This window comes from Chiloscyllium plagiosum, unplaced genomic scaffold (assembly GCF_037043375.1).
Source record: "Chiloscyllium plagiosum isolate Xiang-an unplaced genomic scaffold, Cpla_swu_hap1 HiC_scaffold_23, whole genome shotgun sequence".
Classification (NCBI taxonomy): Eukaryota; Metazoa; Chordata; class Chondrichthyes; order Orectolobiformes; family Hemiscylliidae; genus Chiloscyllium; species Chiloscyllium plagiosum.
The window spans coordinates 24,898,682-24,925,322 of NW_028270161.1; the positions used below are offsets into that span (position 1 = coordinate 24,898,682).

General features: G+C 46.2%; 3 protein-coding genes across 3 annotated transcripts in view; 1 reads left to right on the plus strand and 2 right to left on the minus strand.

The window, feature by feature from the left end:
* LOC148145853 (uncharacterized) overlaps nt 1-5,025 on the plus strand; it is a 76,839-nt gene extending 71,814 nt beyond the window's left edge. The window contains exons 17-20 of the mRNA XM_087999294.1: nt 332-433; nt 3,247-3,335; nt 3,596-3,707; nt 4,511-5,025. Of these exons, the coding sequence (XP_087855420.1) occupies nt 332-433; nt 3,247-3,335; nt 3,596-3,707; nt 4,511-4,597 (390 nt within the window). The 3' untranslated portion in view covers nt 4,598-5,025. The remainder of the gene's footprint in view (nt 1-331; nt 434-3,246; nt 3,336-3,595; nt 3,708-4,510) is intronic.
* A 9,885-nt stretch (nt 5,026-14,910) lies between these two features.
* LOC122561502 (protein SPMIP1-like) lies at nt 14,911-16,810 on the minus strand. Its single transcript, XM_087999471.1, has 2 exons — nt 16,269-16,810; nt 14,911-15,154 (listed from the first exon to the last, which is right to left on the minus strand). Exons 1-2 carry the CDS (start codon nt 16,702-16,704, stop codon nt 15,039-15,041), a joined length of 552 nt encoding a protein of 183 aa, XP_087855597.1. The 5' UTR covers nt 16,705-16,810; the 3' UTR covers nt 14,911-15,038.
* A 3,193-nt stretch (nt 16,811-20,003) lies between these two features.
* On the minus strand, nt 20,004-21,754 carry atp6v1f (ATPase H+ transporting V1 subunit F). Its single transcript, XM_043713250.2, has 2 exons — nt 21,579-21,754; nt 20,004-20,351 (listed from the first exon to the last, which is right to left on the minus strand). The coding sequence occupies exons 1-2, from the start codon at nt 21,734-21,736 to the stop codon at nt 20,150-20,152; spliced, it is 360 nt and encodes a 119-aa protein (XP_043569185.1). The 5' UTR covers nt 21,737-21,754; the 3' UTR covers nt 20,004-20,149.
* Between the last annotated feature and the right edge of the window lie 4,887 nt (nt 21,755-26,641).

Here is a 26,641-nt window from a genome sequence, read left to right on the forward strand (position 1 = left end):
TCCCTCTAGCTCACTCCTTCCCCTAACCATATTAATGATACACACCCCATCCTACCATCTCTTGTCCCCTTGAAACGCCCATCACCTTAATGACAGATAAGGCGATCTCTGATCACTTCTTCATATTCCTCTCCATTCATACCAGCCTTGCCACTCCCAATTCCCTGCAGCTAGCACCGGAAGTTACAACATTCTGGTACAAGCCTGAATCCAATGCTTAAGTCTGGGGTTCATTTGATCATCTTTCAGCATTTTTAGCTCTTGTTCTGTGTTGATCTACATATCAAAATTCTGTCCAAAACTCACTGTCTCTGCCCTTTCCCCTGTTCAGGTGCAGGAATGTCTGTCCATTGTCCGGAACAGAGCATCCACAGTTGATCTACTACTCCTCCAGAGCTACAGTAAGGAGCATTACACCAGAGACCTGCACAAGGTGAGGGATCATAGGCTGGAGAGAAAGCAGGGCTCATAGGGAAACAGAAAGACTCAGGTCAGGGCCATCTTGCTCACAGTTATAATGGCACAGATTTCTTCATAAAGGAGTTAAGAGATTGACGAGAGGTGATTTCATGGTAGGAAGATGGGGACAAGAGGAATGTGTTTCAGTGAGTGAGCTGGGGCATTAAAGGGTGTGTTTCAATGGGAGAGGTGGGGCATTCGAGGGTGTGTTTCAATGAGTGAGCTGGGGTATTAGAGGGTGTGTTTCAGTGAGTGAGTTGGGGCATTCGAGGGTGTGTTTCAATGGGAGAGGTGGGGCATTAGAGGATGTGTTTCAGTGGGTGAACTGGGGCATTAGAGGGTGTGTTTCAGTGGGTGAGCTGGGGCATTAGTGAGTGTGTTTCAGTGGGCTGGGGCATTAGAGGGTGTGTTTCAATGGGAGAGGTGGGGCATTCGAGGGTGTGTTTCAATGGGAGAGGTAGGTCATTAGAGGGTGTGTTTCAGTGGGTGAGCTGGGGCATTAGAGGGTGTGTTTCAGTGGGTGAGCTGGGGCATTAGAGGGTGTGTTTCAGTGAGTGAGTTGGGGCATTAGAGGGTGTGTTTCAGTGGGTGAGTTGAGGCATTAGGGAGTGTGTTTCAGTGGGTGAGCTGGGGCATTAGAGGGTGTGTTTCAGTGGGTGAGTAGGGACATTAGAGGTGTGTTTCAGTGAGTTAGCTGGGGCATTAGTGGGTGTGTTTCAGTGGGTGAGCTGGGGCATTAGAGGGTGTGTCTCAGTGGATGAGGTGGGGCATTAGAGGGTGTGTCTCAGTGGGTGAGTTGAGGCATTAGAGGGTGTGTTTCAGTAGGTGAGTTGGGGCATTAGGGAGTGTGTTTCTGTGGGTGAACTGGGGCATTAGAGGGTGTGTTTCAGTGGGTGAGCTGGGGCATTAGAGGGTGTGTTTCAGTGGGTGAGCTGGGGCATTAGAGGGTGTGTTTCAGTGGGTGAGCTGGGGCATTAGAGGGTGTATTTTAATGAGTGAGCTGGGGTATTAGAGGGTGTGTTTCAGTGGGTGAACTGGGGCATTAGAGGTGTGTTTCAGTGAGTGAGCTGGGGCATTAGAGGGTGTGTTTCAGTGGGTGAGCTGGGGCATTAGAGGGTGTGTTTCAGTAGGTGAGCTGGGGCATTAGAGGGTATGTTTCAGTGGGTGAGCTGGGGCATTAGAGGGTGTGTTTCAGTAGGTGAGCTGGGGCATTAGAGGGTATGTTTCAGTGGGTGAGCTGGGGCATTAGTGGGTGTGTTTCAGTGGGTGAGCTGTGGCATTAGTGGGTGTGTTTCAGTGGGTGAGCTGTGGCATTAGTGGGTGTGTTTCAATGGGTGAGCTGGGGCATTTGAGGGTGTATTTCAATGAGTGAGCTGGGGTATTAGAGGGTGTGTTTCAGTGAGTGAGCTGGGGCATTAGTGGGTGTGTTTCAATGGGTGAGCTGAGGCATTAGAGGGTGTGTTTCAGTGGGTGAGCTGGGGCATTAGGGACTGTGTTTCAGTGGGTGAGCTGGGTTATTAGGGGGTGTTTCAGTGGGTGAGCTGGGGCATTAGGGAGTGTGTTTCAGTGGGTGAGCTGGGGTATTAGGGGGTGTGTTTCAGTGGGCGAGCTGGGTTATTAGGGGGTGTGTTTCAGGGGGTGAGCTGGGGCATTAGGGAGTGTGTTTCAGTGGGTGAGCTGGGGCATTAGGGAGTGTATTTCAGTGGGTCAACTGGGGAATTAGAGGGTGCGTTTCAGTGGGTGAGCTGGGGCATTGGGGAGTGTGTTTCAGTGGGTGAGCTGGATTATTAGAGGGTGCGTTTCAGTGGGTGAGCTGGGGCATTGGGGAGTGTGTTTCAGTGGGTGAGCTGGGTTATTAGAGGGTGTGTTTCAGTGGGTGAGCTGGGGCATTAGGGACTGTGTTTCAGTGGGTGAGCTGGGTTATTAGGGGGTGTTTCAGTGGGTGAGCTGGGGCATTAGGGAGTGTGTTTCAGTGGGTGAGCTGGGGTATTAGGGGGTGTGTTTCAGTGGGCGAGCTGGGTTATTAGGGGGTGTGTTTCAGGGGGTGAGCTGGGGCATTAGGGAGTGTGTTTCAGTGGGTGAGCTGGGGCATTAGGGAGTGTATTTCAGTGGGTCAACTGGGGCATTAGAGGGTGCGTTTCAGTGGGTGAGCTGGGGCATTGGGGAGTGTGTTTCAGTGGGTGAGCTGGGTTATTACAGGGTGCGTTTCAGTGGGTGAGCTGGGGCATTGGGGAGTGTGTTTCAGTGGGTGAGCTGGATTATTAGAGGGTGTGTTTCAGTGGGTGAGCTGGGGCATTGGGGAGTGTGTTTCAGTGGGTGAGCTGGATTATTAGAGGGTGTGTTTCAGTGGGTGAGCTGGGGCCTTAGAGGGTGTGTTTCAGTGAGTGAGTTGGTGCATTAGAGGGTGTGTTTCAGTGGGTGAACTGGAGTATTAGCAGGATGAAATTCTATCACCATTTGTTGTTTATCTTGTCATATCAGACATGACCTGATGTTACCTTGACTGAACCATGAGAGGCATTTGGCAAGAGAGTGTGTGAGGGAAGTGCTGGGTCACCCTCACCATTCCCTGCCCAGCAACATGCTCCACACCACAGCCTGCTCACAGTCAGTTGCTGGGTAGCCTCCTTAGGGAAGGTCACTCATCAGGGTCTTCTTCCCTACCCAGGGGTGTCCTTACACACGCCAGTATCACTCCTTGACCCTGCAGTGGGGATGTGCAGCTTTGGGAATCCCATGGTGAGGTACACAGGCTGTCTGAGGATCTCCACATGTTCCCCATATTAGGAGTCCGTTCAGTGGAGGACTAAGGTGAAGGAAACCTTGCAGCAACTTCGACAAGAACGGACCTTCGCCCTGAGGTCAAAAGGCGAGAGGTAAGAAATTGTCAATCCGAGGTGTTTGGTGAGGTTGGTTTGCGAGGTTGTCTTGATGCTGGTGTATGGACAGATCACGGAGAGGTGAGGCTGGATTGGGGTTGGGAGTTACAGTGGGGAATGAGGCTGGGGGTGGGTGGGGTGGTTGTCCACGAAAAGCTGAACCTTGGGCAGGTCGTGGCTGTGAAGTCTGTTCCTGAGAGCAATAACTCAGTAACATTTCCCCATCCTTCTCCACGACCCCCCCCCCCCTCCCTCAGGAACACTGCCAGTTTTAAGGAGTTGATTGACCCCACTGAGACTGAAGACCTCACTGACGAGAATTGGTGCGAATTTTCCAGAGATGCCAAAACTCTGGGGATCATTGCTATGGTAACACAATCCTCTTGATTTCTAACTCATGTACTGAATGATCTTTTTCAGATATGGGTCAATGGCCAAAGTTCAGGACTAAGTAACCTATCTCACCAGTAGATAATCCCAAATCTATGACTGCAGGTAATGGAGAAGTCATCTAAAACATACAGATTAGGGCTAATCCCTAATCTCTAAACATGCGATCATAGCAGTAAATCATTCAACACCATTGAGTCCATCCATCCTTCAGCAAGATCATGGCTGTTCTATCCCTGTACCCTGTGATTCCTTTAATATTCGAAAACCAAACTATCTCTATGTTGAATTTATCCAACAACTGAGCATGCACAATCCTTTGGGAAAGAAAACTGAAAAGCTTCACAACAATGAGTGAAGACATTACTCCTCCTCTCAATCCTCAATGGCCAGCTCCTTACTCTGAGACTACAATCTCTAGTAGTAGTCTATCAGCATCTATCCCGGTCAAGAATTTCCAACATCTGAGTGAGATCTTATCTCATCCTTCCAAATTCCAGTACATATAAGCTTTTTCAACTCCACCTCTTTACATGGGACTGTCCTGTATCTCAAGAATCTTCAGTGCTTCCCCCCCTCAGGCAGCAGCTTTGTACCACATTGACCTCCCCAGGTAGTGAGGGTGAGGGTCTGACTCAGCTGGACATTGTGTTCAGGGATGGGTTGCAGTATGTTGTGCAGAAGATGCTGATAATACATAAGCCAGTCATTCATGATGCAATTGTGCCCCAAATTGCTCCTGCTGAAACTACAACAATGATTCTTGATTTCCCTAATTACAGGTGACTGGGATGGAGGGCTCCGACAGGAGATCCCCAAAGATCCACACAGTCAGGGACCATCAAGCTGACTCCACAGAATCCAGTTAGCTCCAATTGCAGCCACTCATTGAGAAAAGAGTTCACCAAGCACAGGAAATCCCCACCCCCCATCACGCACCATCAGCAAGTGTGTCTCAGTGGAATGCTAACTCACTCAATATCCAATACAGTAAAACATCAGGAAGGTGTATTGGATAGGAACAAACACTCATCATTTGCTTAAATGATACTGATGCTTGTGATGGATGGAGGGACATAGAATATGGCTATTGAATACAGATGTTGGTTTGATAAACAGCCCCACTGTAAATGTTAACTCGAACAGGAAAAGGAAAATATCCCCAAACTTAATGACAGGAGAGAAAGTGAGGTCTGCAGATGCTGGAGATCAGAGATGGAAATGTGTTGCTGGAAAAGCGCAGCAGGTCAGGCAGCATCTAGGGAACAGGAGAATCGACGTTTCGGGCATTAGCCCTTCTTCAGGAATGAGGAAAGTTGGTCCAGCAGGCTAAGATAAAAGATAGGGAGGAGGGACTTGGGGGAGGGGCATCGGAAATGTGATAGGTGGAAAGAGGTCAAGGTGAGGGTGATAGGTCAGACTGGGGTGGGGGCGGAGAGGTCGGGAAGAAGATTGCAGGTTAGGAAGGCGGTGCTGAATTTGATGGATTTGACTGAGACAGGCTGGGGGGAGGGGAAATGAGGAAACTGGTGAAATCCGAGTTCATCCCTTGTGGTTGGAGGGTTCCTAGCCGGAAGATGAGGCGTTCTTCCTCCAACCGTCGTTTTGCTGTGGTCTGACGATGGAGGAGTCCAAAGACCTGCATATCCTTGGTGGAGTGGGAGGGGGAATTGAAATGTTGAGCTACAGGGTGGTTGGGTTGGTTGGTCCGGGTGTCCCAGAGGTGTTCTCTGAAACGCTCCACAAGTAGGCGGCCTGTCTCCCCAATATAGAGGAGGCCACATCGGGTGCAAAGGATGCAATAGATGATATGTGTGGAGGTGCAGGTGAATCTGTGGCGGATATGGAAGTTTCCTTTGGGGCCTTGGAGGGAGGTGAGGGGGGAGGTGTGGGCGCAAGTCTTGCACCTCCTGCGGTTGCAGGGGAAGGTGCCGGGAGTGGAGGTTGGGTTGGTGGGGGGTGTGGATCTGACGAGGGAGTCACGGAGGGAGTGGTCTTTACGGAATGCTGATAGGGGAGGGGAGGGAAATATATCCTTGGTGGTGGGGTCCGTTTGGAGGTGGCTCCGTGACTCCCTCGTCAGATCCACACCCCCCACCAACCCAACCTCCACTCCCGGCACCTTCCCCTGCAACCGCAGGAGGTGCAAGACTTGCGCCCACACCTCCCCCCTCACCTCCCTCCAAGGCCCCAAAGGAAACTTCCATATCCGCCACAGATTCACCTGTACCTCTACACATATCATCTATTGCATCCTTTGCACCCGATGTGGCCTCCTCTATATTGGGGAGACAGGCCGCCTACTTGCGGAGCGTTTCAGAGAACACCTCTGGGACACCCGGACCAAGCATATGCAGGTCTTTGGACTCCTCCATCGTCAGACCACAGCAAAACGACGGTTGGAGGAAGAACGCCTCATCTTCCGGCTAGGAACCCTCCAACCACAAGGGATGCACTCGGATTTCACCAGTTTCCTCATTTCCCCTCCCCCCACCTTGTCTCAGTCAAATCCATCAAATTCAGCACCGCCTTCCTAACCTGCAATCTTCTTCCCGACCTCTCCGCCCCCACCCCAGTCTGACCTATCACCCTCACCTTGACCTCTTTCCACCTATCACATTTCCGACGCCCCTCCCCCAAGTCCCTCCTCCCTATCTTTTATCTTAGCCTGCTAGACCAACTTTCCTCATTCCTGAAGAAGGGCTAATGCCCGAAACGTCGATTCTCCTGCTTAATGACAGGGGAGCCCAGCACATCAGTGCAAATGATAAGGCTGGATTATTTGCATCCATCTCCCATTGGATGAAACATTTTGGTCTCCTCCTGAGCTCCACAGCATCACAGTTGACTGTCTTCAACCAATTTAATAACACTCCATGTGATAACATTTGTGAAGAAGGCACACCTTCCTACAATGGCTATGGACCCTGACTGGATTGAAGACTTGTGCTCCAAACCTAAACATGCCCTTAGCCAAGCTGATCCAGTACAATGTGCCAATTACAATACTGTCCAACAATGTGGATAGATTCTGTACACAAAAAGCAGGAAAAATCCAAGTTAGACACTTACCACCCCATCAGTCCACTCTCAATCATCAGTAAAGTGATGGAAGGTATCTATCCTCCTCAAGAATAACCTGCTCAGCGAGACCCAGTTTAGCCCATTCAGCTCCTGACCTCATTACAGCCTTGGTTTAAATATAGATATGAGCTGAATTCCAGGCATGAGGTGAGAGTGACTGCCCTTAGCAGCAAACCTGACCAATTATGATATCAAGGAACCCTAGGAATACAGGAATCAATGAGAAACAGATTGAAAACTCTCCACTGGTTGGAGTCAATCCTGGCTCATTGGGAGATAGTTGAGGTTTTTGGAGATCAGTCATCTCAGATCCAGGACATCTCTGCAGGAGTTCCTCAGAGTAGTATCCTCGGCCCAACCATCATCAGCTGCCTCATCAATGACCTTCCCTCTATCATAAGGTCATAAGTGGGGATGTTCACAGATGATTGCAAATTTGTTCAGCACCATTCGCGACACCTCAGATACTGACGCAGTCCATGTTCAAATGGGCATATCCAGGACTGGGGTGGAAAGTGGCAAGTAACATTCGCAGTACATAGGTGCCATGTAATGGTGAATCAAACCATCTCCTCTTGACATTCAATGGCTTTACCATCATTGAATCGTCACTATCAATATCCTGGGGGGTTACCATTCATCAGAAACTGAACTGCATTAAGTCATGGAACTACTATGGCTGCAAGAGCAAGTGTGAAACATTATGGCTTTAAGAGGTGTATTTTGTCCTATTTTTTATGAAGAGAGGTTGAGACAGAGGAAGTGAGCGGTCTGTTCCAAGCCAATAAACAGCTTGTGAGGCCTTTTCTTAAAGTTGGAACAAAGAAACAGCATGAAGGGATGGGGTCAAGCTCCCACGCAATCAGGATTTCAGTAGGTGTTGTGGTTTGGAAGCTGCTTTACATCTCTCCATGTTACAGCAAAATGCTTGAGTTCTCTCTCGAGAGGGAGAGAGAGTTTTCTCTTGATCTTCTTTCCTCCTGGACTGCAGAATTGCAAGCAAGACAATCAATTTTACTAAATTTGCTATTGCCAGGAATGTGTTTATGGGATGTTACTATATTGGAGCAGTTGCTACTTAGTAGTTAAATAATCTATGATTCTGTTAAGTATTCTAATAGAGTTAAGTTATTCCAGTTCTTCTTTCTTTTGTTTGTATTTTAACAATAATGTAAGAATAAAGTGTGTTTTGCTTCAAACTTGATAGTTTGACCAATAGAATTGCATCTGGAACACAACACCTTACACTTGCCTTTAAAAATAATAAAACGTTGGGGTCCAGGCTTCCTTCATAATATATTCGGAGGAAGGTTTGGCCTGGTCCATAATAAATGTCAGAGGCTGGAGATTCTGCTGGCTCTGCAAAGCTGGTTCACTGTCCACAAGGCATATATCCAGGGTGTGGTGGAATACTTCGAGGAGAAAGTGAGGTCTGCAGATGCTGGAGATCAAAGTTGAAACTTTATTGCTGGAACAGCACAGCAGGTCAGGCAGCATCCAGGGAACAGGAGATTCGACGTTTCGGGCACAGGCCCTTCTTCAGGAATGAGCAGAGAGTGTTCAGCAGGAGAAGATAAAAGGTAGGGAGGAGGGACTTGGAGGAGGGGAGTTGGAAATGTGATAGGTGGAAAGAGGTCAAGGTGAGGGTGATAGGTCGGAGTAGGATGGAGGCGGAGAGGTCAAGAAGAAGACTGCAGGTCAGGAAGGCGGTGCCGGGCTGGAGGGATCCGGCTGAGACAAGGTGGGGGGAGGGGGGATGAAGAAACTGGTGAAGTCCAAGTTCATCCCCTGCGGTTGGAGGGTTCCCAGTCGGAAGATAAGACGCTCCTCCTCCGACCGTCGGGTTGTTGTGGTTTGGCGGTGGATGAGTCCAATGACCTGCATATCCTCGGTGGAGTGGGAGGGGGAGTTGAAATGCTGTGCCACAGGTTGGTTGGGTTGGTTCGTCCGGGTGGCCCAGAGGTGCTCTCTGAATCGCTCCGCAAGTAGGCGGCCTGTCTCCCCAATATAGAGGAGGTCACACCGGCTGCAGCGGATGCAGTAGATGATGTGGGTGGAGGTGCAGGTGAATCTGTGGCGGATATGGAAGTTTCCCTTGGGGCCTTGGAGAGAAGTGAGGGGGGAGGTGTGGGCGCAAGTGTTGCACCTCCTGCGGTTGCAAGGGAAGGTGCCGGGAGTGGTGGTTGGGTCGGTGGGGGGTGTGGATCTGACAAGGGAGTCGCGGAGGGAGTGGTCTCTACGGAAAGCTGATAGGGGAGGGGAGGGAAATATATCCTTGGTGCTGGGGTCTGTTTGGAGGTGGCGGAAGTGACGGCGGATGATGCGCTGTACATGGAGATTGGTGGGGTGGTAGGTGAGGACCAGTGGGGTTCTGTCCTGGTGGCGGTTGGAGGGGCGGGGCTCAAGGGCGGAGGAGCGGGAAGTGGAGGAGATGCGGTGGAGGGCACCGTCGACCACGTCGGGGGGGAAATTGCGGTCCTTGAAGAAGGAGGCCATCTGTGTTGTACGTATTTTGAACTGGTCCTCCTGGGAGCAGATGCGGCGGAGACGAAGGAATTGGGAGAATGGGATGGCGTTTTTACAGGGGGCAGGATGGGAGGAGGTGTAGTCCAGGTAGCTGTGGGAGTCGGTAGGTTTGTAGTAGATGTCCGTGTTGATTCGGTCGCCTGAGATAGAAACAGAAAGGTCTAGGAAGGGGAGGGAGGAGTCCGAGACTGTCCAGGTGAATTTGAGGTCGGGGTGGAAGGTGTTAGTGTAGTGGATGAACTGTTCAACCTCCTCGTGGGAGCACGAGGTAGCGCCGATACAGTCATCAATGTAGCGAAGAAAAAGATGGGGGGTGGGGCCAGTGTAGTTGCGGAAGATGGATTGTTCCACATACCCTACGAAGAGGCAGGCATAGCTGGGGCCCATGCGGGTGCCCATGGCTACTCCTTTTGTTTGGAGAAAGTGGGAGGATTGGAAAGAAAAGTTGTTCAGGGTGAGGACCAGTTCGGTCAGTCGAAGGAGGGTGTCGGTGGAAGGGTACTGGGTGGTACGGCGGGAAAGGAAGAAGCGGAGTGCTTTGAGTCCTTCGTGATGGGGAATGGAGGTGTACAGGGACTGGATGTCCATGGTGAAGATGAGGCGTTGGGGACCGGGGAAGCGGAAATCCTGGAGGAGGTGGAGGGCGTGGGTGGTGTCACGAACGTAGGTGGGGAGTTCTTGGACTAATGGGGACAGGACCGTGTCGAGGTATGCCGAGATGAGTTCGGTTGGGCAGGAGCAGGCTGAGACGATGGGTCGTCCGGGGCAGTCAGGTTTGTGGATTTTGGGCAGGAGGTAGAAACGGGCGGTGCGGGGTTGTGGGACTATGAGGTTGGAGGCGGTGGATGGGAGGTCCCCTGAGGTGATGAGGTTATGGACGGTCTGGGAGATGATGGTTTGGTGGTGGGGGGTGGGGTCATGGTCAAGGGGACGGTAGGAGGAGGTATCTGCGAGCTGGCGTTTGGCCTCAGCGGTGTAAAGGTCAGTGCGCCAGACTACTACTGCGCCTCCCTTGTCAGCTGGTTTGATGGTGAGGTTGGGGTTGGAACGGAGGGAGTGGAGGGCTGCGCGTTCCGAGGGTGAGAGGTTGGAGTGGGTGGGAGGAGTGTGGGAGTTCAGGTAGCGGTTAATATCGCGGCGGCAGTTTGCTATGAAGAGGTCGAGGGCAGGTAGGAGGCCAGCACGGGGTGTCCAGGTGGACGGGGTGTGTTGGAGGTGGGAGAAGGGGTCGTCAGAGGGTGGGCGAGAGTCTTGATTGAAGAAGAAGGCACGGAGGCGAAGGCGGCGGAAGAATTGTTCGGTGTCACTCCGTGTATTGAATTCATTGACCCGAGAACGTGTGGGAACGAAGGTGAGACCTCTGCTGAGGACTGATCTTTCATCCTCAGAGAGGGGCAAGTCTGGAGGGATGGTGAACACACGGCAGGGCTGGGAGCTAGGACCTGGTGTGGGGTGGAATACTCCCCACTTGGTTGGATGAGTAGAGCTGCACCAACTCTCTGGAAACTTTACACCATCCAGGACAAAGCAGCCTGCCTGATCAGCATCCCAAGAATCACCCTCCACCTTCACTCCATCCACCATAGTGTACAGTGACAGCAGTGCTTCCTATTGACAAGATGCACAGCAGCAACTCACTGAAGTTCCTTTGAAAACACCTCTACCACCACCTACAGGATGATAGCAATCGATGCATGGGAACTGCTCTTTTATTTTAAAGACACTTTGACTATCCATTTACATTTTAGGTAAAATTTCCTTTCTTGGGTTCATGAAAGATCAACTGATGTCAATTATCTTATCAATTACAAATCCAGAAAATTGCAGTGCTGTTTGGTGGTTTTACACTAAAGGTGGAATTATTTGAAACTACTTTGGAGCACTCCTGTTTGCGCATGGTCTCTAATTGATCCTGAACATTGTAAGGTTAAGGCTTTGAAAGATGAGGCATTTATTCCAAATTATAGCATTGACATTTGATGCCGATGAGGTCTCAAATTCTTAAAGCTATACCAAAACATTTCATGAGGTTCAGGAAACCTTAGTCTCCCATTCAATAAGAAAGAAAATATATAAAATCAACTTTATTTTCAATTTAAAATTCCATTCTGTCACCATGGAGAAATATCCACTTAAATTAAGAAACTTAAGTCTATTAATGGCCATTATATTGTTGAACATGCAGCTGTATAAATGGTGTTGTTTGGTGAATTTAGAGGTTAACAGCTGTCTGTAGAAAGAATTAGCTCTGTTATAAGTTTCTAAGAGGACAAAGAGAAATATTGTCAGAGGCAGTTGTGTCCCTTCATGTAAACTTAAGAAAACTTCAAGAGCAACTAAATGTAATTTTACTTTCTTTTCTTGCTTCAGCATAATTAAAAGTTGCCAAAAAATTCCTCATACAATTCAATTTCAACAAATAAATAATTTTGAGCTTTTCCCCGACTTTAACAGGACCCACAAAGCACAAAAATGTTACTACAATTTTCACCAGCCCTGTGAATTAAAAAAACAGGTAAACATGGCAGAACCCATTTGCAACATCACCAATAAACTGCATATATTTTGTAAAACAATTGTATGATCCCATTATTAGATATGTTCAGATCATTTTAACGATTATTATCACAGTAGCATTCTGCTTTTTTCTGCTTACAAATAATTTAAAAAATCATTCAACAATCATTCAGAAGTTATCAATTATCTATGTGGTCATCTTACATTCACAACTAATCATTTTCACATAATTCAAGAAAACCAGAAGTTCACAGTATGTGTGTTGCAATTCAACATCAATAAATATTCTAGAAACCTGACTGGACTGGCCTCATAAGCACTGTGCTATGAGAACAGGGCAGGGGTCTGGAATTCTGAGGTAATTGGCTCTCACTTTCTGATCCCCAAAGCCTGTCCACTATTTACAGGACACAGATTAGACATATATGGAATACAACCTGTTTGCCTGGATGAATGCAACTCCAACAACACCCGTTTTGTTGCAGAGTACCATCTACAAGAAACATTTAACCCAGCAACTCACCTCCAGCAGCACTTTCTAAATCAGTACCCTCTTGGACCTGGAACAAGAAAATCATGCACATGGGAACAGCAGCACCACCAAGTTCCCCTCCGAGACACTCATCATCCTCGCTTGAAATTATAATTGCTAGGTCAAAATCCTGGAACTCTCTCCTTAACAGAACTGCAGGTCGATGAGGCACCACGAACTGCAGTACTTCAAGTAGTTCACCCCCTTCTAAAGGACAATTAGCGACAGACAACAAATGTTGACCTAACCAGTAACATCTACATCCCATGAACAAATAAAACTCGGTTAATCATAATAAGTGCAACTTAGTTCTGATCACATTATGTTGACTAAACACCAAACAGATTAAATGAATCCAAGTAAAACATTCTTATGAAAAATACAAATCATGTAACTTCTTTGTTCTTTTCATTCTTTCCAAGTGACAGTAATATAACTGAAGAAAAGATGAGCTTTCACATTTAAGTAACCTCCTAACAATCTTACACGAAAGGGAAAAATGCAGGACTATAGCCAGAAACACTCAGACTTTCAAACTGGCTTTTTAGAAAAATTACACAATTTAATGATGGAAAGGGGTGGGCAGGAAAATTATTCTTTTGCTCCTCCTTTATCCTTTTTCTCTCGATAATTTTCAATTCTGCACCTGTACCCTGCTTTTCAATTTCTGATGTTTGCTGTTTAACCTTCTCAGGAATGATGGTTGATAATTGTAACTGAGATGGCCCCTCTGATTCATCAGAAACACCAACTTGATCAACCTGTGAATAATTCACACCCTTTTAATGCCTGTCTGAGGTGACTTCAGCACCACTCTTTTGCATTAATAAGAACAATTAATCCTGTCAAAATTCTATTTTCTGACACTTTTGGGTGATGAGACCTTAACTTTGATAAATGCCAATATTGATTTAATTACAATATTCTCAATCTGCAGAATCCCTCCAGTTGTGCTGCCTTGGACCCTCTATGTTTTGGGTTTGGTCATTATTGAAGGTGATCAGCCTCTCAATATTTCCCCACAACAGCCTGAAGACAGTATGACTGGTACAGGGGTTTCATGGTCATTGTGCAGTTAAAATGCCATGCGATGTGGTATCCGCTCTATTCCCTTAATAAAATGAATAGCTCATATATGGCTATGTTCTTTACCCTGACCTTTGCTGTATGATCACGTCTGTGAGTTGGCATCCGTGAAGGGATCTCACATTATCATCTCAGATTTTGTTCATAATCCAGTTCTCCATGGTTAAGGTTTCATTGTAGCCTTTTGGGGATTTTGCAAAAATTGAAAAGTTCAGGCCAGAGCTGGCTCAGCGAATGTTATTTTAAAAACTCACATCATTCACTTCAGTAGCAATTAAGTCAGTTTGTTATTCTGATTGTAATCACCTTATCCTTTATTTCAGCATAAAATAAAATTTACAAATCAATATCATGAAGACACTTTAGAAAGCAGTTTACAATTGATGATATCATCAGAGTGAGAGCATGATTAAACTAAGAATGTGTTCCGTTCTTGGTTGAAGGGCTATCCTTTTACACTGTTATACATTAGTAAGCTGGAATTGCACCCCTTTGTCTGTTTGGTTCTTTTATTGCACATTACCTGATCTGATCATTTATTGACTAATTCTTTGTATTGTCATTTGACATGCACCATCAAACATCATATACTGACAGCGATAACTTCAATGTTCCTGTTACCACCACCGCAACAAACATTTAATGCAGTGAAACTTCCCACGGTAGTCATTGAGCAAAATCAACTTTAGACATTTTTCTGACATTGACTGATAAAATGTGAAAGTAGAAAAGGTGACTAAACATTTGTTCAAAGAGGTAAAGTTGTAGGAACATTTTAAAAGAGAACAGAAAGATGAAGATGTGTATGGGGCATCGGGGACGGGAGAATTCCCCTCCAGGGCCAAAGCCTGGAGATCCCAAAAGGTCGTAGGGCTGGAGAAGGTCAGACTGCTAAAGCAGAATGAGATCAGGGAAGCATTTGAAATCAAGGATGGGGGTCTTAAAACCTGAGGTGCTGTTGGATGGAGAGGCAGTGAGGGTCAGTAGGCTTGGTGAAGAGACAATGAATTTACAGTATGGGCGACAGATGTTTGGGTGAACATGAGCTCATGTAGCGTGGCCTCCTGGGCCTGAACCAGTTAACATTGGAATAATTGCATTCTAAAATAGAATATTGAATGGACCTCAGGCTTCAACTCCAAATTATTGCTTGGTAAACTAGTCATTCCTAAGAACATTAATTGTTGCTTGTTTAATCTTCAGCCTTCCCTTTCTCTCTCAGATGAGGGTCTACATTCAGAACCACATCTTTCTAAATGGGTCTCCATAAAATGCTCCAATCTCTGGTTATGGATCCTTAGCAGTGCAACACACTCCCTTCTGTACAGGCCTCAAAGGAAAAACCACGCCTGCACACAGCTTTCTCAAAGCTTTATTAGAATTACCCTATTTACCACAGAATCTACTAAAGCTAGGTGATTTGACATGGTCTTAGTTATTGTGAGGGTCCTCTCACCTCTCAAAGCAGCTTGAGAATCCTGTCCTGAGCTCTGAACAGAGATCAGGAACAGAATCCCATCTTCAGAACTGCACCGAGACACACTGATTCCTAGGCCTGTGCTCAATTAATCCAAGACATCATTGGGTGCTAGTCTGCAGAAGATACCATTCCTTCGATAGAAAGCAGTTTCCACCATTGCAGATCGCCCAAAAGCTGGTTTCTTGTACTCAGCATCGTCCTCTGTCAGGAGAGAAGCACAGCAATTGGTTGAAGGGCTCTTGCTACTTCCCACCAGATAGTCACTCCTTCCTGATTGGCTCATTCTACAATGCACACTTGGGCAAGGCTAGCTAAGCACTTATCTCAGGATAGAGACCCAGAGCAGACACAGGACAAAGCAGTGCTCACTCTCCATGTTCCAAGTCTTGAATAGAAAATTCATTTGGATAAACAGTACAAAGCTTCTCAATGGAACACCTGTTGGCAGCAACACAATAGCTCGTGTGGGGATTTGAAGTCATCACAGGAACGCTGAATAAAATGTGGATGCTGTAAATCAGAAACAAAAACAAAGATTGCTGGAAAAGCTCAGCAGGTCTGGCAACATCTGTCGAGAAAACCACTGATGCTGCCAGTCCTGCTGAACTTTTCCAGCAACTTCTGTTTTTGTTTCTGACAGGAAAACTGAAGCTTTAGATTGGGTTGTGTTAGTGAGACTAAAAACCAGAGGCAACTTTACTCTGGAACTAGCCTGTGTTATATTTGTTTTGAGAGTGTTTGATGGTGCAGTGTAGAAAAATCTTTACTCAGCATCTAACCTGTGCTGAACTTACCCAGGAATTGTTTAATAAGAGAGTGTGGGAGGTGCTTTACTCGATATACTATTTAGTCCAAATACATGAGTCCCAATAGATTCAGCCTGAATTGATTGAAACAACAGTGAAAGCAGTATGATCATATGATCAAATGAAAAAAAAACACATGCACTCAGCCTGATAGTGAAAAATCACCCTGAAGCAAACATTTCTGTTGACGGTCTGTTTTGCTTCCCAGAGGAAGACAGTATTCATGTCTGGAATGAATTTGAGTCCAGATGTGAATGGCGGCTGTTGGATAATGTTTGACACATGGTCCAGCAAGGGTCAGCCTCTAACTAGTTCCCAATCCCTTTCATCATGACGATGGGCTAAACATTACTGACCCCTGCCTAGAAACAGCGATCCCAACTCCTTGTCCAGCAAGACTAATACTCCACTCCCAACAATACTGACTCCCCCAACTGAACTCTCAGCCTTGCCCCCAGCAGCAACAATGAAATCACTGTCTTAGCCTTGCTTAGCTGACACTTTCTCACCTAATTTCCAGCCATACTCCCAGGAAGAGGTAATGGCATGGTTATATTTTTCACTAGGCCCTTTCTTTGTCCGTGCCTTTAGGTATTGGTATCTTCCTTTCTCCTCTTTAGAGAATCCATCGTAAAGCAGAGCTTGCACCTCTGGGGTGACAGGCCTCATGTCACTATATGACACTGTTGCAACTTTCTCTTCAGCTTTTGGCTTTTCCATGTCACCTTCCGTCACTGAAGTCTTCTCCTCCTGCTCCGTTGATTTCTGCTTCTGGAGATCAATGTGAGGTCGCACAAAACTCTTAAGTTCCGTCTGTCTGCCTGGTGTCTTGTTGAGGCCTTTCTGGTGGTCTCTCAGCCAACATAGCCTCAGCAGGTCCTCTTTGGTTATGTTTTCTTTCCAGAAGTTTTGCTTCTCGTTGTCTGTCTTGAGTTTTCGCTCCATGGTCACAAGTCTTCAGTTGCTCTTGTCCATGCATTTATGAAACACGGACATATACAAGGTGAGTATTACTGACAGGGCCCTCTTCACATACTGATCGAATGTCCGTTTGGTATCTAAGCAATCAGTGTTACATTTACAATTGTAATGAGAGACAGGAAGTGACATGGATAATTAGACTGACACATTGCAACAGGAGAGGTTTAATGGGTTGAGTCAAGTCTGAGATTGAGCACCCCTGAGGTCTCTTAAAATTATGAAGAGGTTGGACAGCATAGACATTTAGATGATTCAGCCTCCTAAACTAGGGACTATTATTGTAAGAAAATTACTAATAATTCTAATTCAGAAGCAGCTTCATGGAGTGTGGCTCAAAAATCACTATCGCTAGCAGGGGTTAAGGTAAATAGCGGGACAGACTTACAGAAAAGCTGAATAAAAAACATAAGGATGAAAGGAAACGAGGGATCACACTGATAAGAGTTAAATGAAGAGGAGTGGAAGGTGGCTTATGTGGAACATAAACAACAATGTGGTTCTATTGAACCAAATGACCTACTTCTTTGCCACGAGTTTGATGAAAGTTGATATGCAACATGTCACCCTTGGAACAAATAAATGATAATGAAGAAAGCAAAGTACTTTCCAAAAAGAATAACTTCTTGAGATAGCCTGTACCAGGAGTGAGAACACTGGCTCCAGCCTTAGCAGGAACGCCTATAATGCTTTGCCAAGTACAGATCAAGATATACTTGACATTCTCACTTGTGTTCCAGGATAAGGATAATGTGTATATCATAATGAGCTGCTGGTTTCTTTCCAGAACAGGAAATTGAACCAGTTGGGCTTTCATGACATTCAGCAGTTTTACAGAACCTTTCAGGTTAATTGACTGGATACATTTCTAAGATCTTTGGGAGTACATCCAGTTCTTTGTCATGGTTGTGCTGTCTTGGTTGAGCAATATTCAGAGGCCTCTTACTTTAAAAGATGATTTGGAGATGCCGGTGTTGGACTGGGGTGTACAAAGTTACAAATCAAACACCAGGTTATAGGTGATATCCCATCACCTGATGAAGGAGCGTCGCTCCAAAAGCTAGTGCTTCCAATTAAACCTGTTGGACTATAACCTGGTGTTGTGTGATTTTTAACTTTGTACTTTAAAACAGGTAGAGAGAAAAGGAATCACTTAATTTTGTCAAAAGTAAACATCCAGAATGATTATTGATGAAAATTATTTTCCAATTAGTGGCAGCCACATTGGTTTATTCATTTATGCAGGTTCCTGCTCATGAGTTGAACATAACTAGTATCAAACTCCAGAATTGCCATCAAGTAGTGGACCCAAAGTCAACTTAATTTGGGAATTAAAGGATTACACTATCAAAAACTGGATTATAGCAGCTCTCAGCTGAGTAATCCCATCATAGGTGATGTTACAGGCCGTCTGAAGGAGATCTAAACAGCTACAAACTATGTACATGGACCTTCAGCATTATTGAATTCATGAATAATGCTTCCACTTTAACAGCAGGTTTAACCATAAGAACAAACTCCTGCTTTGCTTGGAAGTCTGGGTGGTGCTGGCAGAGTTTACAGTCTTTTAGAAAAATGACATTTATACAATCGGGGTCAAGGCAGCTCCAAATTCCTCCTCCTGTCAGTGAAAGCTTAGAAAGAGTTCATATTTAGTCACCACCTTTCACAGTTTTGTAATGTTAAACACCAGATTACTCCTGGGTCCTAATTTACCCAAAAATAAATTTTCAGACTTTGCCCTGCTTATGTGCATAAAAATCAACTTTTAAAAAGGAATATTTACAGAAATAAGTTAACAATTTATGTTTCTTTTTGTCATCATTAAAAACAACCTGCTCTAATAAACAGCAGGTTTAAGTATAAAAATTTGGTGCATGCATTCTTTTAATCAAAGTTTTGTCATAATTTTGGGACTCTGGACAGTTTGATTATACCTTTTCACAAATAGTGACAACTTCAGGGATGGTGGGGCTTAGTTTCCAGCACCATGCCCCAGTGGCTCATAATATCAGAGAGGTTAAACAGCCCAGCACCAGAACCTCTGCAGCTTTGCAGTGAGCAGATTCCTACACCTGGGGAGGTAGGAAGGAGTAGGGCAGTGTGTATTAAACAACTTGTATTATAACAGCACCTATAACGGGCAAGGAACTTCATAAGCGTGTTAACAGGCAAAAACCAGAGACTGGGCCCTAAGGAGCTAGTAGGAAGTAACCAAAAGCATGATCAGAAGTTTAAAAAAGGAGCAAGTGACAAATTCAAGGGGGACAAGCCCAGAGCTAGGGCCTTAGCAGCTGAAGGCACATCCACCCACAGTGTAACATTGACGGGGCAGGGGGGTGGAATCACAAGAGGCCAGGGTTGGAGGTTCACAGAATCTCAGTTTTTGTTAAGGCTGCAAGAGGTTAGAGATCAGGAAGACCTGGACCACAGAAGTATTTGAACACAAGGACAAGAGCTCTAATTAGAAGAAAATGTGTTGCCAAATTGTAGGAAAATGAAGGTCTTTAAGAAAAGGGGTGACAGGTGATTGGTGCAAGTTCAGACATGGGGAAGTCTTTCAATTGAACTGAAGTGTAGAGAAAATAGAAATGGGAGGCCAGCCAGGGGAACCAGGTATTTAACTACAAATGGTCCATGTAACTGAAAATGAGACCAAAGCTATTGAAATAGCGCAAGTGGAAAGAATCCAGTACAAAAAAAATCAGAAACTAGCAGCAAGATTGAACTTGGTGTTTATTTATTGACATACAGATCAGGGCTCAGAACACTATAAACAACTCTTTGAAGAGCACAAGAAAAACTCAAAACTAGACAGGAACTGCATTCGGCAACTGTTAACCAGTACAAACCAGGAGTGGCCGGGGTGCAGTGAAGATTCAGTAATCAACCATTGTTTTTATAGTATACCCATTAAATAGCAACACTGACCTCTCACCAACCCTCAACCCAGATGCCAGTGCTTGATGCATGAACAATGCAAAATCACTTCCAGCTTTATGAATATTTTTTCAAAAACTGATTGGTTGAGGTCACTTTCTGTTCAACCTTCAGTAATCAAACAGAAATAAATCAAAGGATATAATTAAACGAGGACAGGTAGAAATAGTAACCTTCCCTCCACAAACAAATACATCCAGGGCATGAACAGGGCAGGATAGGTGCGAAACCAACAGAAGTTCACATCCTCTTACTGATGACGGTAAAACTACTCCAGGAGAATGGAAACATCTTGACAGCCAGCACACCAAATTTGGGTTGGGACAGTCATCTCTAGCAGTAATGGAGAAGATGACTTCCCACGGGAATGATTAATTTGAGAGCAATATCCATGCTTTGCACAACACATTACAACACAAGAGTGAGGCAAGACTGGAGCGAGCATCCACAGGTCAGCGTTGGGCAAGTCCGGCTATCGGAAGTCATCAGTACTGAACATTCCTTTGGCGCGGCGCAGAATGGAGTCCTTGGAAGCATCATAAGGGTGTTCCTTGGAAGGGATTTCCAACACAGCAGGAATGGACAGAGTATGGGCATCAATGACATGACGAATCATTTCAGCAATGTACTGATTGATTAGGATGATCCCAATGTCATCACGGCTCAAGAAACTCCTGCAGGAGAAAGACAAACAGGGACATTTACTCTGACAGTTCCCGACTTTGCCAGCTGGACAGTACTCAGCCTGCCAAAAAAAAGAGGCAAAGATTATCTACTGACCTGCACTTTACTATCTCCAAGAGGAACACAGTCCCCTGACTTTGTCACTCAGCAGTGCTTAGTGAACACCAGCTCTCTGTGTAGACATAGAACCCACCACATCTGTGAGACGCTGAGAACACCACCTCACAGTAGAAACACTCCTCTTGAAAGCCGGCATGAGGCAAGCAGATGACTAAATCAACAAAACCCACAACCACTAAACAGGAAGCTATCCCAAACTTAAAACAGCAATAATTTTTGAGGGGGCAGTGGGAGATATCAAACTTATTGTCCTTGTTGGAGGAAGGGTCACAGGAAAAAAGCCAGTCCTCTAAGGGTGGATACAAGTTGGAGGGAAGACTGGTTGAGTCAACCTTGACCAGCAGCTAACTGACATTGCAACAAGCACTAGCAAGGACAGTGTTAAAGTCACTGGAGGACTCATTTCCTCAAACATGGGCCAAATGAACCCTGTGCTACTTTCAGGATTGCTGCAGACGGACAAAGATTTCTCAATTCTGGATCAGTGGTGCTGGAAGAGCACAGCAATTCAGGCAGCATCCGAGGACAGGCAAAATCGACGTTTCGGGCAAAAGCCCTCCATCAGGTTCTCAATGCCATCTGCACCCTGCAGAATTCACAAAACCAAGGGACACCCCACAGATCCAGCCTTCCTGACCCACATCCACATTCCCAGGCCCCAGGGGGGATGGAGATGGTGAGGAGAGACAACACCAGGGTGCTCCTCCTTCACCACTGATGACAAGCCCACACAGTCTGAGGGAGGGGGGGATCAAACGGGAAGGCTGCAGCTCCATGCCCACAGTGCGGCCCAGGGGAGACTGACTGAAACCAGACTCTCACCAACCAGCAGGACACTGTGGGGGTGATGTTAACGGAGGCATATACACTGACCAAGAACACCCGAGGATAACCCTCCTGCGCCAGGATCACCGCCCCCAGGCCCCGGCCTCGAATTCCGCCCGCTCCCGCAGGCCCCGCGCTCATCCCCGGCCTCGAGCTCCGGCCCCCTCCCGCAGGCCCCGCCCTCATCCCCGGCCTCGAGCTCCGACCCCCTCCCGCAGGCCCCGCGCTCATCCCCGGCCTCGAGCTCCGACCCCCTCTCCCTTCGCTCTCACTTGAAGGTCTCCTCGATCTCGGCCACACTCGTCTCCTTCTCCACCACCAGGAAGTTGGGCCGCCGGTTCTTGTTTAACTCCCCGATACCGCCGAGCAGGAAGCCGGTGCATGTATCCTCATCGCCGAGCACAGCAATCAGCTTCCCCCTGAGCGCCATCCCGGCGTCTGGAGGCGACTCCCTGCGGCCGCCCGCTTTATATAGACGCCGGGGCCTGCGCCTGCGCACAGCTCCACCCTGTGCCCCGCAATGACGTCACCCATCGGGGTAACTTCACCGACCTGTACGAAAGTAGCGCATGCGCATAATGGAAGAGCAGTGGCTGACGTTTTAGCACCCAGGTTGTGAAATGCATCCTCACCTGGCACTGCAACAGACACTGCTGTCACTGCACAAAACACTGTCCGAGACATTGCACTGGCACTGCACCAGACACTGTACCAGATATTGCACTGACACTGCACCAGAAACTGCACTGGCACTGCACAAGGCACTGCACCAGATATTGCACTGACGCTGCACAAGATACTGTACCAGATATTGCACTGGAATTGCACAAGACACTATACCAGATATTGCACTGGCAGTGCAGCAGACACTGTACCAGATACTGCGCTGGCACTGCACCAGACACTGTACCAGAAACTGCACTGGCACTGCACCAGACACTGTACCAGATATTGCACTAGCACTACACAATTCAGTGTACCAGATATTGCACTGGCACTGCACCAGACACTGTGCCAGAAACTGCACCAACACTGCACCAGACACTGTACCAGATATTGCACTGGCACCGCACCAGACATTGCACTGGCACCGCACCAGACACTGTACCAGAAACTGCACAAGACACTGTACCAGATATTGCACTGGCACTGCACCAGACACTGTACTGCACTGCCTTTGCTGTATTTCTGGCTTTGTGGAAAGGAGGGACCTGAAGCAGATGTGGGCCTCACCCAACCTCCATAGTAACTTTGCTGGGTGGTACCTACAGTCAAGATGCACATCTCACCTGCCATTGGTAACCTCAGAGCAAACATAGCTGGTCCAGATTATTCACCACTGTGAACAAACCAAGGGAATAAATCATCAGCCCTTGGTGAACATAAAGTTCTTTTTATTTTTGTGGGGCAAGGTGGTGGTGGAGTTGGAGAGAGGTGATGTTGTAGTGGCAATGCCATGAGATTAATAATGCAGAGATACCATCCAATCCACCACAGCAGCTGGGGAAACCTCAAAATCATTTAATAAAACTTGGACTCAAAAGTTTTTTTTCTCAGTATTGGTGATTGTGAAACTATCAGCAAGTCGACCAGAAGACTTGTTTATTTATTCATTCATGGGATGTTGGCATTGCTGGCTGGGCCAACATTTATTGCCTGTCCTTTATTACCCTTCAGAAAGTGCTGGTCAGCTGTCTTCTTGAACTGCTGTAATCCATTTGATATAGCTACATCCATAATATCTTTAGGGGGGAAATTCTAGGATTTCGACCCAGTGACACTAAAGGAACAGTGATACATTTCCAAGTCAAAATGGTGAGCGGCTTGGAGGAGAACTTGCAGGTGGTAGTGTTCCCAAATATCTCCGATCTTTATTCTTCCAGAGGGAAGTGGTCATGGGTTTGGAAGGAACTGTCCGAGGATCTATGGTGAATTTCTGCACTTCAGCTTGTAGAAAAGACACACTGCTACTACTGAGCATTGATAGTGGAGGGAATGGATGTTGTGCCAGTCAAGCAACTTTGAGTGCTGTTGGAGATATCAGATGAGTGGCTAATATTCCATCACACTCTTGGCTTGTGCCTTGTAGATGACGGACAGGAATCAGGTGGTCAGTTATTGAAGCGGAATTGCTAGCCTCTGACCTGTTCTTATAGAAGTGGGAGATTCAGTAATGGCAATGCCATTGAATGTCAAAGGGGAATGATTAGATACTGTCTCATTGGAGATGGTCATTGCCTATTATTTGTGTGACATAAATGTTTCTCGCCACTTTTCAGTCCAAACCTGGATACAATTGACACAAATGATTTGGATAAAAAGATCAAAGGTTTGCTAAATCTGCTGATGACACAAAGATAGGTAGGAAAGAGAGTTATGTAGAGGACATAAGGAGCCTACAAAAGAATATAGCTAGGTTAAGTGAATCTGACAAATGGAGAACAATGTGACAACATGGAATTGCCCATTTCAACATGTTATCTAAATGGTGAGAAGTTGCAGAGCCCCGAGCTGTGGAGAGATCTGGGTTGCTAGGGCATGAATCTCAGGTCAGTATGTAGGTACAGTAAGCAATCAGGAAAACTAAGAGAATGTAGAGTTTATTGCAATGGGAACTGAATGGAAAGTTGGGGGGCTCATGCTTCAGTGATACAGGTATTAGTGAGATTGCATCTGGTGTACTGCGTACAGTATGCATCACCGTACTTTGAGGATGTTAACAGGCTAGAAGCAGTTCGGAGAAAGTTTACTTGCCTAATACCCGAGTGTATTGCCTTATGAGGAAAGGGCAAGACAGGCTAGGCCTGCATCCTGAAGTTTAGAAGAGTTAGAGGTGACTTAATAAACATACAAGATCCTGAGGGGACATGACCGTGGTGGAGTGTTAAAAAGGATGTTTCTTCTTATGTGAGAATCCTGAATGAGAGACAAAGCTTAAAAATAAGGAGTCACCCATTAATAACAGAAATGAGGAAACTTTTTTCCCCCCTCAGATGTCAAGGTCTTTGGATTTTCCTTCCTCAATAAACAATGAATGCTGAATAGAGTCATAGAGCTGTAGAGCATGGAAACAGACCCTTTGATCCTACTCATCTATACCAACCATCTATGCTAAATTTATCTAGTCCCATTTGCCAGCACTTGGCCCATTCCCTTCTTAACCCTTCCTATTCATATACCCAACCAGGTGCCTTCTAAATGTTATAATTGTACCAGCTACCACCACCTCCTCCAGCAGCTCATTCCGTACATGTACCACTCTGTGTGTGAAAATGTTGCCCCTTAGGTCCCTTTTAAATCTTCCCCCTCTCACCTGAAACCTATACTTTCTAGTTTTGGACTCCCCAACTCCAGAGAAAAACAAACCTTGGCTATTCACCCTGTCCACATCCTTCACGATCTTATAAAGTTCGATATGATCACCCCTCGGCCTCCGATGCTCCAGGGAAAATAGCCCTAGCCTAGTCAGTCTGTCCCAATACCTAAACCATCCAATACTGGCAATGTCCTTGTAAATCTTTTCTGAACCCTCTCAAGTTTCACAACATTCTTCTGATAAGGAGACCAGAATTGAATTCAATATTCCAAAAGTGGTCTAACCAATGCCCTATACTGCTGCAACATGACCTCCCAACTGCTATACTCAATGTACTGACCCACAAAGGCAAGCATACTAAAACCTTCTTTATTACCCTATCCACCTGGGACCCCACATCCAAGGAACTATGAACCTGCATTCCAAAGGTGTCTCTGTTCAGCATCACTCCCCAGGACCTTACGATTAAGTGTAAAAGTCCTACTCTGCTCTGCCTTTCCAAAATGCTCTTTAAATATTTTTTAAAGGCAAATGTAGATAGATTATTGTGGATACACTGGTACATGGAGCGGAGGTTAATATAAGTTATGTGATCTTGTTAAAAGGCAGAGCAGGCTCAAAAGGGGCCAAGTGGCTTACTCTTGATCCTTGTTGATCTATTCACAACCCTCAGAAGAAATCCCTCCTCATCTCAGTCTTAAATGGGTTACACTGCTGAGATTATGCCCTCTGGTACCAGACTCATGCACACCAAAACGTTATTTCTACATCTAACTTTTCACATCCCCACTCAGATTCACATATGTTTCAATGAGATCACCTCTCGTTCTTCTAATCTCTAATGAGTACCAACCAATTCAACCTTTTCTCTGCACACAGTCCCCTCTACCCCATGATCAACCCTGCTCATTCCTGGTGCAGTCAAACCAGTATCTTCTACAGTTTTAGCAAGACATCCCTATTTTCTACTCCATTGTCTTTGAAATAAAGATCAAATTTTATTTGCCATCCTGAACTTGTAGCTAGCTTTATGATTTATGCATATGGTGGGGGAGATGCAAATTGAATATTTTGCATCAGTATTTACTGTGGAAAAGGATATAGAATATATAGACGGTAGGGAAATAGATGGCTACATCTTGCAAAATGTCCAGATTACAAAAGAGAAAGTGCTGGATGTCTTGAAATGGTTAAAGATGGATCAGTTCTCAGGACGTGATCAGGTGTACCCTAGAACTCTGTGGGAAGCTAGAGAAGTGATTGCTGGGCCTCTTGCCGAAATATTTGTATCATCGATAATCACAGGTGAGATGCCGGAAGACTGGAGTTTGGCTGACGTGGTGCCACTGTTTACCGCCGCCCTTAAAGACAAGCCAGGGAACTATAGACCAGTGAGCCTGACCTCAGTGGTGGGCAAGTTGTTGGAGGGAATCCTGAGTTACAGGATGTACATGTATTTGGAAAGGCAAGGACTGATTAGAAATAGCCAATATGGCTTTGTGCATTGGAAATCATGTCTCACAAACTTGATTGAGTTTTTTGATGAAGTAACAAAGAAGATTGATGAGAGCAGAGCAGTAGATGTGATCTATATGGACTTCAGTAAGGTGTTCAACGAGGTTCCCCATGGGAGACTGATTAGCAAGGTTAGATCTCATGGAATACAGGGAGAACTAGCCATTTGAATACAGAACTGGCTCAAAGGTAGAAGACAGAAAATGGTGGTGGAGGGTTGTTTTTCAGACTGGAGGCCTGTGACCAGTGGTGTGCCACAAGGATTGGTGCTGGCCCTTTTTGTCATTTACATAAATGATTTGGATGAGAGCGTAAGAGGTACAGTTAGTAAGTTTGCAGATGACACCAAAATTGGAGGTGTAGTGGACAGCGAAGAGGGTGACCTCAGATTACAACAGGATCTTGACCAGATGGGCCTCTGGACTGAGAGGTGGCAGATGGAGTTTAATTCAGATAAATGCGAGGTGCTGCATTTTGGGAAAGCAAATCTTAGCAGGACTTATA

What these genes read in the sequence shown, in the direction of transcription:
- LOC122561502 (XM_087999471.1), bottom strand. Translation starts at nt 16,704, where the DNA reads ATGGAGCGAAAACTCAAGACAGACAACGAGAAGCAAAACTTCTGGAAA. An exon ending in GGAGTATGGCTGGAAATTAG is followed by an intron (nt 15,155 to 16,268) that starts GTGAGAAAGTGT and finishes CTCTCCTGACAG; the next exon opens with AGGACGATGCTGAGTACAAG.
- atp6v1f (XM_043713250.2), bottom strand. Translation starts at nt 21,736, where the DNA reads ATGGCGCTCAGGGGGAAGCTGATTGCTGTGCTCGGCGATGAGGATACA. An exon ending in GAGATCGAGGAGACCTTCAA is followed by an intron (nt 20,352 to 21,578) that starts GTGAGAGCGAAG and finishes TTTCTCCTGCAG; the next exon opens with GAGTTTCTTGAGCCGTGATG.